This window comes from Thamnophis elegans, chromosome 6 (genome assembly GCF_009769535.1).
Source record: "Thamnophis elegans isolate rThaEle1 chromosome 6, rThaEle1.pri, whole genome shotgun sequence".
Lineage (NCBI taxonomy): Eukaryota > Metazoa > Chordata > Lepidosauria > Squamata > Colubridae > Thamnophis > Thamnophis elegans.
The window spans coordinates 31571158-31587159 of NC_045546.1; the positions used below are offsets into that span (position 1 = coordinate 31571158).

At 34.4% G+C, this 16002-nt stretch overlaps 1 protein-coding gene across 2 annotated transcripts; it reads left to right on the top strand.

Moving 5' to 3' along the window:
• Nucleotides 1–434: 434 nt before the first annotated feature.
• Nucleotides 435–13795, top strand: ST3GAL6 (ST3 beta-galactoside alpha-2,3-sialyltransferase 6). 2 transcript variants are annotated; one of them, XM_032219269.1, is made up of 7 exons: nucleotides 435–767; nucleotides 1681–1744; nucleotides 2533–2631; nucleotides 4427–4616; nucleotides 7403–7540; nucleotides 10607–10759; nucleotides 12005–13795. In XM_032219269.1, exons 1-7 carry the CDS (start codon nucleotides 665–667, stop codon nucleotides 12095–12097), a joined length of 840 nt encoding a protein of 279 aa, XP_032075160.1. In that variant the 5' UTR covers nucleotides 435–664; the 3' UTR covers nucleotides 12098–13795. The 2 variants fall into 2 exon arrangements, with proteins under 2 accessions (XP_032075160.1, XP_032075161.1); XM_032219270.1 differs by having other exon boundaries at nucleotides 2536–2631.
• The last annotated feature ends 2207 nt before the right edge of the window (nucleotides 13796–16002 follow it).

Here is a 16002-nt window from a genome sequence, read left to right on the forward strand (position 1 = left end):
ATATCAGGTATGAAAAACCTGTTTAGTCCTACCCAGAGTTGCTGAAACTTTTGAACTATACTTAATGGAAATTTTGCAAGAATCTTTTACTGAACTGACATGATATCGGTGTTCCAATTCAGCTTATCTTTCAGAAATTATACTTATTTGTTTTTAATACATTCCTTTAATAAAGATCTTGTTTCAGTCTTTGTTTCTAATTAATAGCTAGTTCATTTTTGTCTGATTAGCGATGGGGCCAGCTTTTGTATTTCCATTTTAAGGACTATATGTCTACTTTGTTCTGATAATTCAAATATGCACATTCATGTGAGCAGTCTACTTCATTACACTGAGATCCTCGTAAGATGCCTTATTCATCATGTTTCATTAGACAGTATGGATATCAGAGAAATGGCCTTTTCAGTTTTCATCCTATATTTCTGGAATAATTTTTTAAAAATGTGTCTGTGGTGTTGTTATTTCAGTATACTTCAGTATACTTCAGTATACTTCAGTATGTTTTATGTATGTCAATTATTACAATAGCTATTTGTGTTTTTTGCCCTTTTTGGTTGTTTAATTATAGTAAATTAAGAGTTTAGTTGGTGAGAAATAGGCAGTTGGAAAAACAGTGTAAAGTAACCACATAAATACAAATAAGTATTTTTCCATTCTTTTTAGGATGGATAATTTCTGTCCTTTCTTGTGCGAAAGTAATTTTTATGATATATCTGCAAGACGTGGAAGTGATAAGTTTGATCTACCTTATGGAGTGAGGAATTCAGGTAAGTGTTGGCACTGTTAATGTTAAATGGGAAGGACACACTCCACCCTCCCAGTCAGTGGAAAAAATGTCTTCCATGAAACTGGTGCTGGCTGCCAAAATATTTGGGGATTGCTGCCATATACTGTTACATAATATGAGCAGCCTACAGTTAAGGTTCAATTATGAAAGATGTGTAGTTCATTTTTATTCAGTGGTATAGTGTTTTCAGAAGTATTGCATAGAAATAGAGTCAAACATAAATTAACAACATGCTTTGGTAAAATTAGAAGTTGCAGGATCTGCTTTCTTGTACTCTCTTCATTTGTAATACTGGATGAGGCCTTGCTGTATCTATATACTGAGCATAAGTCAACAAGACCATTACCTCAACACTCTGAATTTGCACATATTGGGGGCAGTTCTTATAGTTCTGTAGTGAATGCTTCCATTATGTATATTTAAGCAGCAGATGAGACTTGTTAAGAAAGGGATAAAATGTTTGGAATATGTTTAGTCTGATTGTGATTATGTGTTTAGGAGTATAAATTAAATAACTTTGTAACTAAAGATTATTCTGCTTCTAGACACGTCTTTGATGCAGTGAGAGTTGCCTCAGGATAACATTCCTAATTGTTGAATGTTATGCTTAAATCCTGCTTGCAAGCCATGTTCATGCAGGTACCTACAGTAGATTGAGGTGACCTTATTTTTGTTAGCTATAAAAATAAAAAAATAAAAGTTCCTGCACAGAAATCTGTTTCTGCGTGCACTTTAGTTTTACAGCAGCAACAAATTATATTCAAATCAATTATACTGGATTTTTGCATTTTAGTTTTACAGCAACAACAAATTATACTCAAACCAATTATGCAGAATTTTGTTGGGACAATAAAATGCTACTTCTTTTTTTAAATAAAACGTTTGTGTTACAGAACTCCATTTTCAAATTGCACTTTCAAAACTTAAAAGCTGTGACCTGTTCCAGGAAGATGACAGGTGAATATTATATCTTTTATCTAATGATAGAGAGCTTTGTAAGAAAATCTATGCATCTTAGGATATAATACTGCTTTTTGTATTTTTAATAGAATTTTAATTGCATTTTTTATTAACAGAAGCAATAATTGTATTGATACTTTTGATAATTCTTGAATTGATAGTATAATCAGTGAAACTTAAAATGATGACATGATTACTGAAAACTACTTAGGAAGCCAATTTAAGGGGCTTTCCAAAGCTGCAGATTCCTTTTTTCTTTGGTGGTCTTTCTCATATAATCCTTCCTCTATGAACTAAGTGACATGAAAATGTAGTTTTAAAAGTAGCAATTTTTAACCTATCATCCTTATCTATTGTTCAAGATGAACAAAAATGTAAAATGAAATAAAATGGAGCTTGTGATTTTGTTCATCTTGTGTGGCTCAAAGAAAGTGTCCTATGTCTCTTTTCCATTTCCTTTTTGCTATAGTTTAATGGAAAAATAGCTTCAGAAACTGTGCTTACAAAAGAGAAACTGTCAGGAATGATATTGGTTGGGGAGCTCTATTTCCTGCTTAAAAAACCCATTTCAAATCCTTAATTCAGACTTAATCTGCAGCAAAAGGTTGATGTTCTATCCTTAAAGTTCAGAGAATATCACTTAGTCTCCTTCCTCATCTTCAGGGCATCTGAATATGAACATTGATGATAAAAATATTTTCAGTGAATTACATTTAACATTGCCCTTCTGTTTATAAAGACACATTTATTGTATAATGCTTAATAGTTGTGTTATTATCATTCAGCAGCCCATCCTGTAAAAAATGTATTGTGGTTGGCAATGGAGGAATCCTTCGAAACAAGAAGCTGGGTCAAAAAATTGATTCTTACGATGTGGTAATTAGGTAAATAAACTTTCTGTTGTGAAAAAAAAAGGATTTTATCATTAGCTTTATTATGGGTATGGGCCCCTATTATTACAAGGAAAAGAGGCAGGAAATGGCATATTGAAATATGGCATAATGCAATATATACAGGTAGATCTCGAATGAGAGACTATTTGAAATGGTGTTAGCACTGAAAAATTAACTTTATCATCTGTCTTCGCATTTAACAATTGTTACATTGTCCCCACAGTCGGGTGATCACAACTTACACTTCCAACAAGCAGAATCAATGGAGCACTGAGGAATAAAATCACAAATAGCAGTTATGAAGCATCTTGCTTAGCGAGTGTGGGTGATTTGCTTAACAATTACAGTGGAAGTAAGGTTGTCAGTCCATTGCAGATATATGATGTCTCACTTAACTGATGGATAATTAGCAATGGAGTTACTGATCGCAGTTGTAGTGATTAAGCAAGTGTAGGAATGACCAGATTAACCCTGAAGGCAGGGTCAAATGCATCATCAGTGTGGAGTCACTATGCTGTCACAAGAGATCTAAGTCAATTCCATTGACTCTTATCTAGCAGAAGTTTGCCTTGACCATTAGTAAAACAGATTCTTGCATAGGAAGCATAATATAAAGACATAGTACTTTTGAATTCTATCCCAGCTTCTGGCTTACTACCTGTAAACTACCTCTACCTGTAGTTCTGTACAAGAACTACCTGTCAAGGCATACTGTGTAATAAATTCATGGATAAATTTAAGAACTGGTATGCAAAGTAGAATATCTCCTTTTAAATGTAATCCATTTATGTTTGATGACATCCTAGGTTGCTCCTTCCTGCCCCACATTTTGTTGTTTTATTTATTTCTTTTTAAAGTTACAAGCAAAGTACAGAACTGTGTTAGTCTATAACAAAATAGTAAACATAAAGACTGGCTATACTTTCAAAATTAACCAGGTTTAATAGGGATCAGTTTTCATGAGCAGCTGCTGCCTTAAAGGTATAATTAGACTCATGTTTGTTTATAATGAGTAACTTAACGGAAATATACACGAGGAAAAATATCACCTTAGGGGGTAGGTAAAGCAAAAGACAGAATAAAAAAGTTTAGTTAGGATAAATAATTCCAAGATTGTATATTCAATACTTTTCATAATATTTTAGGAAGTAATTATTAGAAAGTACAGCTGTTTCAGATAAGCTAAAGAAGAAGTAGGAAACCACAGGAAATGTAATTACTTGTCATATTCCTGTATCAAAGTTGAAGGGGAAGTTTTCCATGTTTATGTTGCTCAAAAAGTTTACAGAACAGCTTACTGACTTCATCTGTATTGACTCTTCTGAAAGCAAATAGAAACTAAATCAAGGATGAGTGATTTTACATCATATGCATCTTTCAATAATTCCATGCAATGTTTTGCTTCATGTCAAATGCCTTGGGCATCAGTTTTGACTTCTGGCAAAGATAGTCCATTCTTTAGTAATCTGGTTGGTAGGAAGATAAAAAAGAGGGAGAACAGGAAATGTTGAAAAAGAGAGGGATTTGGATTCTTCTATGTCCCTTGACAGATTTCTCCCAAAGGAAAGTGCTCCTAAAATAAAACCAAAAGATTCCAATAGTTGAGTTATGGCTTTAGTCAAACCTCCCTTTTTTCATATTGCATCTATTATGTATTTACAGGTGAAATCTGCATATTATGCAGACTTAATATTAGAACAAATTCTGATTTTGAATGCCATCTTAAAGTTGTACTCCAGAAATAAAAGCAGGGTTTTTCATAACTATTAATATTTTTCTTGAATAGAATGAATAATGGGCCTGTTATAGGCTATGAAGATGATGTTGGAAGGAGGACGACATTCCGACTTTTCTATCCAGAGTCAATGTTTTCAGATCCACTTCACTATGATCCTAAAACTACTGCAGTTTTTGTTGTCTTCAAGCGCCATGACTTAAAATGGCTTTCAGACCTGTTAAGTGGCAACAATATAATAGTAAGTTCTGTGCGGTGACAATGTGTCTATATTTTCTCTTGCTTCTCCTTAGCATAAAGAGACACAGCACTTTGCAGTGGGCCCTGGTTGGGAATATTAATTGCAATATTGCAGGATTGGCTTGTTCTTACAGTATGCCTAAATCCAAGAACATGTAGCTATGCTTAATGCAATGTTTATTTACATATTGTTGTATACAACCATCGGGAATTGTCCTAAGTAAGAATGATCTCTTTTAGGTTGGTACTTTTGGAATCTATTTTTGACTTTCCCTTCAACTAGCATAAATTGTGCAAAGTAATTGTATATCTATATTTTTTTATTTCAATTTTTTCAACTGCTTCCTACATCAATTAAATACACTCTTTGCACAGATAAAGTTACTGAGTTAAATAAAAACATACTGTATAATATTGATAATGTATCCTTGAGTTAACAAAATATATATTGTAAAAACCTGAGCTAAAAATTTCATAATAAAAATGATGTTCCCCTTTCCCCAAATAAAATAGTGATACAATATTAATTAATATTGTAAAAATCAATTTAAAAATATTTTTTTAAAAAGGTGGGAAAGGGGAATTTAAAAAAGAAATGGATACAGACAAGGTAACTTGGAACAATCAGTTTGCTATAATGGTTAAAGTGTTGGACTAGAAACTGGGAAATCATGAGTTCAAGTTTTTTGCTAGTCAAAAAGTTTGTTGGATGGACTTTCAACCCACCTTGCAGAGTTATTATGGAAAAAATAAGTGGGAATATTATGCATGCCACTTTGAGTTGAATAAAAAAGAGACAGGATGGAAATCTAATAATAACGTTTAGAAAATTTGAGCAGATCCCTTAAAAATCCCCTTTCTTGCTTCTCTTGAAAGCAAGGTGCTTCAGATACTGATAAACTCTTTTTGTGCTAGCTTGTAATTTATACCACAATTAATGTTCCTAGAAATAAATGTTTGGAAATCCAAAGATTTATACTGAGGATAATTTTTATACTGGAATAGAGTTAGCTGGAGTTGGCAGAATGGTGTTTGTGTCTTTGAAGGAGTAGCCTCACAGTTACAATGGAAATTTAAAGTGCAAGCAAGAAGTAGGAAGGAGATTGGTGATTTACCCGGCTTGAGTTTGAGCAGACCAATCCTGATGCGCTCTATTTAATGATTTCATTCAACCAGAGAAATCAGAATGGAATAGTGGCCCTTAGATTTGTTCCTTTGATGAGGTCCTCTGAATTCTTAGTGTTTGAGGTACTGTTGAAGATAGACCCAACAACAAAGGTCTGCTCTTAGTGTCAAGTTCATTTTTTTCAATGAGACCAAGTGAACAGATTGCTTACCTAGATAACTGAAAAGCCCTCTCCCTTCTTGAATCTGTTTCAAAGGAGGATCAGAGTGTTGAGCTGAGGTATCCTGGCGGACTACTTGTGAAGACCTAACAGTGGTTTTTCAAAAGGCAACTGGACTTTGCTTTTCCCCAAAGTCATTTCACTTCGCGTTTTCAGTCAGAACTGAAGAAGCTTCTTGGATGAGAAGTGAAACATCTTTAAGTTGAAAAAGCACCTTTGTGACAATCTTGACATGGGTGACTGAGAATAGTCATAGACACGGAGAAGACCTAGGTAGCCTGGTTGCTGAAGGACTGGAGCCACTTGGATAGTTTTGAGATGATAGTCCCCTCAGGGAGAAGGGCGGCCTATAAATCTTAATAAAAAATGAAATGATAGGGAGCAGCAATGTTCTATGAGAGACAAAATTGCCTGTATTGAATCACCACTTGTGGTGAAAGGACAAAGTGCATGGGCATCAGTGACAAGTATATTAATGTGATAGTGAGCCCTTCCAATTAACACTTTAAGATTGATTTCTCTATGGGTTATGGAGGGTTGTAGAAGAGTGATCAAGAGTTGATTGATTGGGTTGTAGGGAGTGCCTGTCATGGTTCCAAGTAATGATCCTAATCAATTCAGGACCCTGCGGCTGTAGCTTTTCTCAAATATCTCCTTTATTGGTACATCATATTAGCACGTTCAGGTGTGAATCCAATTCTAAATATTTCCCGCAGTTTGGTACAATTAAAAGAACAGATGTTCCCGATGTAGTATGCTTCCCAGCTGCTCCCTCTGGCTGTTATGAGCACTCGTTGAAATGACCTTGGTTCCCATGAGCCCTATCGCTGTTATATCTGGAACATTAGAAGAAAACATTTCATACTCCATTGGTTCCCCTCCCCCATATATATGGCAACTAAGAAATGAAGAGAAGAAAATATGGCTTCAGTTAAAATCATTTCGAGAGTTAACAGTGCCATTTAATATGTTGTGTAAATGCTGTGTAGAAGCACCATTATGAGTTTAATGGGATTTAGAGATGTAAATTTCTCAATCGTAGTGGGTTGTAAGAGATACTGGACAGAATCTGCATTTAGGGGGGAAATTGCCAGATTGGAGGATTTTTTAAATTGATACTTGATTATAGTTTTAGGGAAGTTTTTAGAAAAGATGGTAATCTTTCCTCAGTTTTGTAGGATTTCATTTCAGATCAGCCTTATAGTTAATGAAAAATCATATTACTAACTTGTTTTCCCATTTATAAAGTTCATTATTCTCCATTTCCTTAAAGTAATCAGGATATGTTTTCACTATGTTTTCAATATGAATCAGAAAACATGACTACTGCATCTTTTTTTAGAACTTGTTTGTATGATATTTTTTTCCTTTACAATGGCACATTTTTTTCTGTTATGAAAATACAGCTTTAACATACTAAACGCATGCTTTTTGTCCATAGTCAACTAGTGCCTTTTGGAAGAAACCAGCAATGAGGATGATTTATAAGCCTAACCAAATCAGAATCCTTGATCCATTTATTATTAAAAGAACAGCGTATGAATTGCTTCATTTCCCCAGAAAATTTCCTAAACGATTAGTAAGTATTTTACTATGACAATTTCAATAATATTGACTAAGAAATTGTAATTGGAAATACTGAATCAAAGTTTCCTGTAGTTTACCTATTACAACAAAATTAGGACATTACTATATTTCTACATTGTTTTTGGCTCCCAAGAGTTGAGAATTTATCCTATCCTCTTAATCTTGAGTTTTGTGTAGGCTGAAGGAAAGTATGAGATATTGACTCAAGATAATTTAACTTGAGATTTCTTGTTGTTCAGATATCACATTGGTTTTTCGTTAGAACTTTGAACAATAATTGTAATGTAATATATAGCTATATATGTAATATATATAATTTAATAGAACTTTAAATTGTTATTTAAAACAGATTGTTTCAAGCACTTTAAAAAAATGCAGGAATCCCTGAAAAGTGCATATTTGTATTTTTAAATGTTGGTTTGGATTACTATTTTACATAATTGTTTTCATTTTAAATGATATAGTTGTAGCATTTTTAAAAATGAACTGAACCTTAATGGGATCAATTCATTTGATACTAACCAATATTTATATAGTCACAATTTTATACATTTTAGTTCCATTTATTGTCCAATAAAAATTGTAACCATTATTATTATTATTAACACATAGTAACATATCCAAATCAATAGCAATAACTGTGCCCTTAGGTAATAGTACCATATCTTAATATTTATCTTCCATTACAAGTGAGTAAATACAAGTTTTACATTATTTTTAACAATTCTGATTTAGAAGCCCATTTTACTAAGCTGAGGCAATCTACTGGTTCCTGGCATATATGAGCGATCTATATTAAATGATAATTGGCTACTTTAAAAGTGGAATCAAGGATTTTTTCTCCATTTATATGAACTCATTCATTTATATGAACCAGCTCTTAAATAAACTCAATGCTGCTATTCTGCTTGATAGAAAAACTATAGCCAGTGGTTAAAGGTCATTTAGAGTAGGTAAATAATTTTAATGCTTTTCCACTGTCTTTAGGTAGTAAACCTTAGTAACCTTGTATTTGTATTTGTAGTTAATAAATTTATAGGCCGCCCAATCCCGAAGGACTCCGGGCGGCTTACAAAATATTTTTTTTTAAAAAAATAAAGAATTAAAAAACAGAGGAAAAACAGATTAAAAGCCACACCATGCACCCAATCTGTGAACCTTAGTAAGCAGATTACCTAGTCCAAGATTCTGCTTAGTGCATAATCCACTACAGATGACCATCGGACTTCTGTATGAAGACAACCAAACAAAGTAGGATTCATCATTCCATGTAGCAAGCTATTCTACTAGTTGGCACCCTGTTTTCCCGAAAATAAGACCTCCCCAGATAATAACCCCAACCGGGCTTTTGAGCGTGTGCACTAAAATAAGCCCTCGCCCCCAAAATAAGCCCTCCCCAAAAATATTGTAACACAGCAGCAATCCTGCTCACCACCTCCTGTACTTCAAATAATAATATTAAAATATTAAAAATAATAAGACATCCCCCAAAATAAGGTTAAGTGCTTATTTTGGGGGTGAAAATAAAATACCTTATTTTCTAGAAAACACGGTAGTTTATGCCAGAAAGTTCTTTCTGAAGTCTAGCTTGATTTTGGGTCCTAATAGTATAACCTATTGTTTCTGAAATAATAGAGAATGCCTGTTTCCTTTACTCTACCACAACCTTGAAATAGCTAAAGATGTCTACATTGCCCTTAATTTCCTCTTCTATAGGCTAAATATACCCAAACCCTTTACCCTTTTCTCATAGGGTTATGTTTCAAGCACCTTCACCATCTTTGATAGCCCTCTTCTGTCACTATTCCCGAATTGAACATAAAATTGGGACTGCTGGTGTAATAAGCAATGCATTTTTCCCACATTTTCTTTAAATTCTGCAAAGTAATCCAGACAACATGGATTCTTCAACCAAATTTTCTGCTATTATCTAGTAGTCATCCAGATTTTTGCAGACTAGGTGAGGTAGCCCTATTTAGCTTATTTCCTGGGGAAAAAAACAGAGTGAAAAACAATTGAGTATGGCTTCAGAAGCTGGTGATTCAAGATTAGGATATTATTATTTTTTCATGTTAAAATATGCTGCTTTTTTCCATTTTTCTTCAACCCGTTTTTTCTTTACTATCATATCCATTAGATTAGGCCAAGAAAGCTGGCTGAATGAGGCCTACAGCCAATGGAGAGGGTAGGGAAACATAAAAGACCATTGAATATCCTGGCCACTGCAGCTTAGCTATAGTGATGCCTGAGCGCATAGCAGAGAGTGTTAGCCATGGTGAGGACCTGGAATAGCAGCAGTGGTTCAGAGACCAGCAAGCAAGCTCCTTCATGGTGCGCAAAAGTAATGAAAGCTGTAGCAACAATAACCAGGTAGACAGTTGGCCAGGTGGCACCGATATCAGCAAGGCAAATGGGAAAGCCTCTTTCAAGGCACTTGAAAGAGACAGTAGGCTGGCTGGGAAAGATCTCAGCACCCAGAAAGCCTCTCCTGGAGGCATCTCAGCTATGCTGCCTAACAGTTATTGCAAGCAAAGTGGGAAATACCCAACAATTGCACTTCATTGAGATTTCCACAGAAGCAGTTGTTTTAGGCACAGTTCTGCATTTACCTCTATGTCCTATAAGGAGAGCAAAATCTGCAGCATTTCACTCATTGTCTTTTGTGGTCTCCAAAGGACCTCCCAGTTACCAAATCAAAGTCTTTTACAATTTTGAAATAACAATCATATAAAAAGTGTTGTGTTGTTGTCAAGGACTGATGTATGTTAAAAACAGTCTCTCCCGCCCCCGCACATATCTGTATCCTAAATAGGCAATTAATCAATCTACTACATAATGAGCCTCCATTGATGTAGTATTGTTACCTTCCGTATAAGAAATACAATATCTATCCATCAAAGAGGTTACCTACGCTTGGTTTACTATAATCAACACTAGATAGATAAGCAGGCAGACAATGATATAGAATTTGCCATATTTCTTCCAAATGCAACTGTAGTTTGGCATATGTGAATCTGTTTGCAAATCAAATATATTTATAATTTGATCTTTTTTTTAGAGACCAAAACATCCCACAACAGGGTTAATTGCCATTGCCTTTGCCTTTGATATATGTACTGAAGTTCATGTGACAGGCTTCAAGTACAACCTGAAAGATCAGAGCAGTTCTTTGCACTATTATGGTAATGAAACCATGTCTATGATGATTAAGGTAATATTTATATTTATGCAACGTATTTCCTTTTCACCAGGTTGTATCAAATGTCAGCTTGTAGTAGCAGAAAGCATTTTCTGAGTATCTGTTGTTAGATATCTACCCCTTCCTTCGTACAGTCCTCAAGGCTGTATCTCAGATCAGCTTTGGATGGAGAGGGGGGGGGCTGCAGTATCTAAAGGAAATTTAGGAGACATAATCATTCTGAGCCATCATTGGTCATAACTCTGTGATGATTATTGTTATATCTTTTATTAGAGCTAGATAACAATAAACTGCTTAGTTTATTGTTCAAACATAGTTTGAACATGAGACAGTAGTTCTTAACAACCAATTGCTTGGGGACCGTTCAAAGTGACAATGGACACCCCCCCCCCCCCCGAGAAAGCTAATTGCGACCTGATCCTGAAGTTATGATATCCCGTCGTGGTCACAGAACTGCAATTCATAATGCTGGAAACATCATTTATTTCCAGTTTATGGCAAAAGCTGTCTCATAGTGAACACTGGGTTTACTTAACAACTACCGTATTCACTTAATGCTACAGATCCTGTCAGCCAAAAACAGTGGCTGGCAGGGATTAGAAGAGGAGCTTTTTCTGAAGCAGCCCCTCCTCTGTGGAACATCCTCCCTTCGTAGATTGGAATGGCCCCCAACCCTGTTAGCTTTCCATAAAGCTTTAAAGACCTGGATGTGCTACTAAGCCTGGGGCGTTACATGCATCCGGGCCCCTGCTTCCTGGCTATATTGTTAACAGGCCTGGTGTCTTGCTTTGTATGTATTCACATTAGACCAGTCGTTCCCAACATGAGGCCCAGGCTCAGGATGGGGAGGGGGCAATTTGATTTTTAATGGGGCAATTTGAACCTTGTTTAAACCAAGTTGAGTTCACTTTTTGAGTAAAGTAAGAATTATATGTCATGCGGGGCATCAGGATTCTAGAGATGCTTAGGTGGGGCTTGGCCAAATAAAAGGTTGGAAACCACTGCATTAGACACTTAACTTTTTTTAAATGTTTTAACAGTTTTTATTGTTTTTGTTGTTTTAAAATGTTTTTTAGGATTTTGATTATATTGCACATTTCTGACTCCTGAGCCCAGACTCATTTGCTGAGATGGGCACTATGTAAATTAAATAAATAAAATAATAAATAAAATAAATAAATAGTGACTGTTGCAAAAAAAAAAAGTTGCAAAAATTCTGTATTTTTCAGTTTTGTATTTTTTTATTGTTCTTTGCAGAATGAATACCATGATATCAATGCAGAACAAAGACTTTTGAAGAACCTTATAGATCACCATATTGTGATCAATCTCACAGAAGAACCAAATTGAAGAACAATCACATTTTTTGTAAAACTGAATGGGGGAATTATTTTTATTTGAATTATTTTTTTAATAAAGTATTTATAGAAATTTTCCATTTAAGAAAACTATAAATATATCTCACATATATTCTAAGAATGTCTCTGCCTAACTATTAGTGTTTTCCCAGAAAGTAACTATCACAGTCATTTACACAAACATGTTAATTTAGTAATGGAAAAATGCTGGCTATATTCATTTAACAAGAAACTATTATTTCCTCTTTAGTTTTCTGTTTACCATTTTTCACATTATGGCACATTGTACCTACATCTTGCAATGCAGATACGTAGAGATCAAGATAAAATGTTATTCAGGCAACAATTTATAATGTCCCTTCTGTTGAGTTTCAATCATGAGTAAAAAAAAAAAGGGAAGTGCTAAAAAAATTAATACACTTGCTCTCCATGATGTGGTGCTGAAAATGCATATAGTTAGTTTCTAAATCTTGTTTAAAATGAGACTGCAAACTGTGACTTTTTCATTAAGGTGATGTGTGCATCGGTTAAAGCGACACAGTGATAACTACTGAACAATGCTAAATGTAGTGCAAAAAATGGCTTACGAGTAATTTTCATTTTAAATAACGGAACAGTGAAAGTAAAGCAGTCACTCTGCTCTTAATTTCCTGCCTGTTGCAATTATAAAATTGTCTTGAAGTAATTAATATGTATTCAAGATGTTGCAATAGATGCTTAAATCAGAAGCATCTGCAGGAAGAATTTTTAAAAAGTCGTAATGGTGACCATGATTATATGATTAAAGTCCCACCAGTATTTTTTTTAATACGCAGTGCAATTACGTGAATGCAAACTATTTTATTCCTCCTCCCACTCTTTCTCCAGTGAACCTCCCCACTTAAAATACGGCATACTGTAGAAAGTTAGTTTTGGGCCTTGTTCAGAATGCTGTTTAAATTGTTTCTTCCAAATGTTTCAGGTTTTTTTTTTTACTTTTATTGTATTTTCTGCTCTCAATTTTTATCTTTAACTTTAAGGTCAGTGCTGCATTGTTGTCAAAGACACCATAGAGTCAGTGAAAGTAGAATCCCTAGAGCAGCCTAGAGGTCTGCATGTTTAAGAAACACTATTTAAAGGAACAGCTGAGCTAAGGGATAACAAATTCTTATTTCACTTGTTCACCTTTTAGTGACAAATATTCTGCTTTATAATATTTCCGTCAAAGCTATTTGACATTCTTGGTTTACTAATGCAAATGGTCCAAAAAACCTTTAAGTAACAGATGATAGTATTCTTCTAGTAGAACAGTCTTCCTAAATCATTGAATTTGGGGGGGATTTATTTTACCCTCTCTAAGTTAATATTTAACTCTTTAGAAAACATAATTTCTTAATGTGTTAATTTTGCTTAATACTGTATAGTGCTGCAGATGACTTGTGTCTTTGAAATTTCTGAGGAGCTTGAGGTAGATAGTAGGATATGTTCCAACGGTATTGAGCTACAGTTCTTACAAACATCAATGACCAGTTCCAGACATTATTTATAGCCCTAAATATTGGAAAACCACTTAGTTGACACACACAAAATATGGTTTTGTTTTTTTTACTGGCCAATTCTTTTACTTCTGTTAAAAATAAATAATTTATCATCATTAAATGATTTGAATATCTATAGTCCCATAATATAGTAGTATGTAGTATATTCTATAATATAGAATATCTATGGCAGTGTTTCTCAACCTTGGCAACTTGAAGATGTCCGGACTTCAACTCCCAGAATGCTGGCTGGGGAATTCTGGGAGTTGAAGTCCGGACATCTTCAAGTTGCTAAGGTTGAGAAATACTGATCTATGGTCTTATGCTATAGTATAGACACAGGCAAACTCGAACCAATATTAGAAGGCTCTTTGTCTCTTCTCCAAAGTCACTGATCCCCTCCAACTATTTTCCTATCTGTTGTCCTAATCAAAAAGAAAAATCTTATTTTTTAGCAGCACCAAATTGGAGATAATAGCTGTTCCTCTTCTTTTCAAGGCTTTCAAATAGTTTCTTTGTGGCGTATTTTAAAAGCTCTTTGCTGTATGGGGCTTGGGCAACCATTTTGAAATAGAGTTGCTGCTGAGGGGGTATTCAAGTCCCTTTTAGAAGATTAGTAATCAGGCTTATTTTGAAATATTGATAGCAGTGGAGGCTTTTTGAAGCCTGTCTGCCATGTAAGAATAGGCATGTGTGAATGAATACACGAGATATGTTAATGTGGGAAGAAAGGAGGGGGAAACAATGGAGGGATGTATATTCACATTGCATTTCACTTTGCTGGCTGTTGATAAATAAGATTTCCAGCGTATTTGTCCAGGATAAGCTAGGACCAAAATAGGTTCCTTATGCTAAAATTAAGGAATGTGTGGAAACTTACTCCAAATATATTCTTATTTTACACTGACTTGTGCATGGCATAGCCATTACCACCTATTAAATGTGTTAAAAACAATACATTATTGTTCCTAATAAAGAAGTACTTGACATCTTTGTCAAATTTACAAAAGTACTGTATAATGAACAGTTGCTATCGTTAGAGATGCTTAAATAGACTCTATCTTTCCAAAGGTTTCTTGTGCACTTGGTCTGCAATGTTGAGGCCTATTTGTATTTTTATTCTGTCTTGTAAATTTGACATGTAGAGTGCTGTAGTCTCAGGATTGATGCCAAATAAAGCTAATGTTAAGAAAAGGACATTTCAACTGGTGTATCATGCACTACAAGCAAGACTTGCTACATTTCCCACTTCTACATATCCCTTCGCAGGGTTAATTCTGCCCACATTCAGATATGGCCAGTTCTCACTTTTCTGGTGCCCCTTGGATTAAGCTACATTTCATATTTTGTATGTTATGTGATCAGCTGCACTGCTATAATCTTGTTTATCATCTCAGTACTACACAAAAGGTTAACTTTTGTTATTATCTAGATTTTTTCAGATTAATATTTCTGACTTGGCCCATTTAAAATTGAATTAAGGATATAGGTCTCATTCTTTGAAAGTAGCTTCACTTTTTCTTAATTTATTTTATAATTTAATAGAAGATATATGAGACTGGAAACAAATTGTGGAAGATTTACACCTTTGAACTTTCAACTGGGCTGAGTTTTTTTGTTGTTGCTCACATTGAATTTTGATTATCCTCTGAAATGTGATGATTTAATTTGGAAATTAAGAGTAGTAGTGTTACTTCTGTTGCATTAAGTATCTGCTGTTTGTATTCCCCAAAGTCTTCTTAAGTTTCTTAACAGTTAAGCAACCATTTCTACTTTCTGAAAATGTTTTGGGAGTAACATGTATGCTGTTAAGTGGCAATTCAACTTTTTGTTTTTATATCCAAGTGCAAATTTTAGCCTGTTGTAATTATTTGTGTAAAATAGTAGATTAATGTCAAAGAGAATTATTTTTGTTATAATAAATATGTTAAAATAAATACTTTTATTTATTGCTTTTTGAAATATTCTGCAGATCAATATAGATGCATTTACACTGCTAATGATATGATTCATAGGTTACCGATAATGGGCATTCCACACATAAATATAGATTTCACACTATGTCGGTGATACTATCCCATAATAGTACTCCCCAATACAATATTATCTCTACTAAAATATCTCAATAATATTCACACACTATATCTCATAATATGCGGTGGCTCAGTGGCTAAGACGCTGAGCTTGTCAATCAGAAAGGTCAGCAGTTTGGCAATTCGAATCTTTAGTGCTGTGTAACGGAAAGAGCTCCTGTTACTTGTCCCAACTTCTGCCAATCTAGCAGTTTGAAAGTGTGTAAAAATGCAAGTAGAAAAATAGGGACCACTTTGGTGGGAAGGTAACAGCGTTTCATGCCCTTTGGAATTTAGTCATGCTGACC

Bases quoted from the DNA above. Each gene is read 5' to 3' on its own strand.
- ST3GAL6 (XM_032219269.1), top strand. From the start codon at position 665: ATGGATAATTTCTGTCCTTTCTTGTGCGAAAGTAATTTTTATGATATA. The intron at 2,632-4,426 runs GTAAATAAACTT...TTTCTTGAATAG, and splicing joins TCTTACGATGTGGTAATTAG to AATGAATAATGGGCCTGTTA. The intron at 10,760-12,004 runs GTAATATTTATA...TGTTCTTTGCAG, and splicing joins CCATGTCTATGATGATTAAG to AATGAATACCATGATATCAA.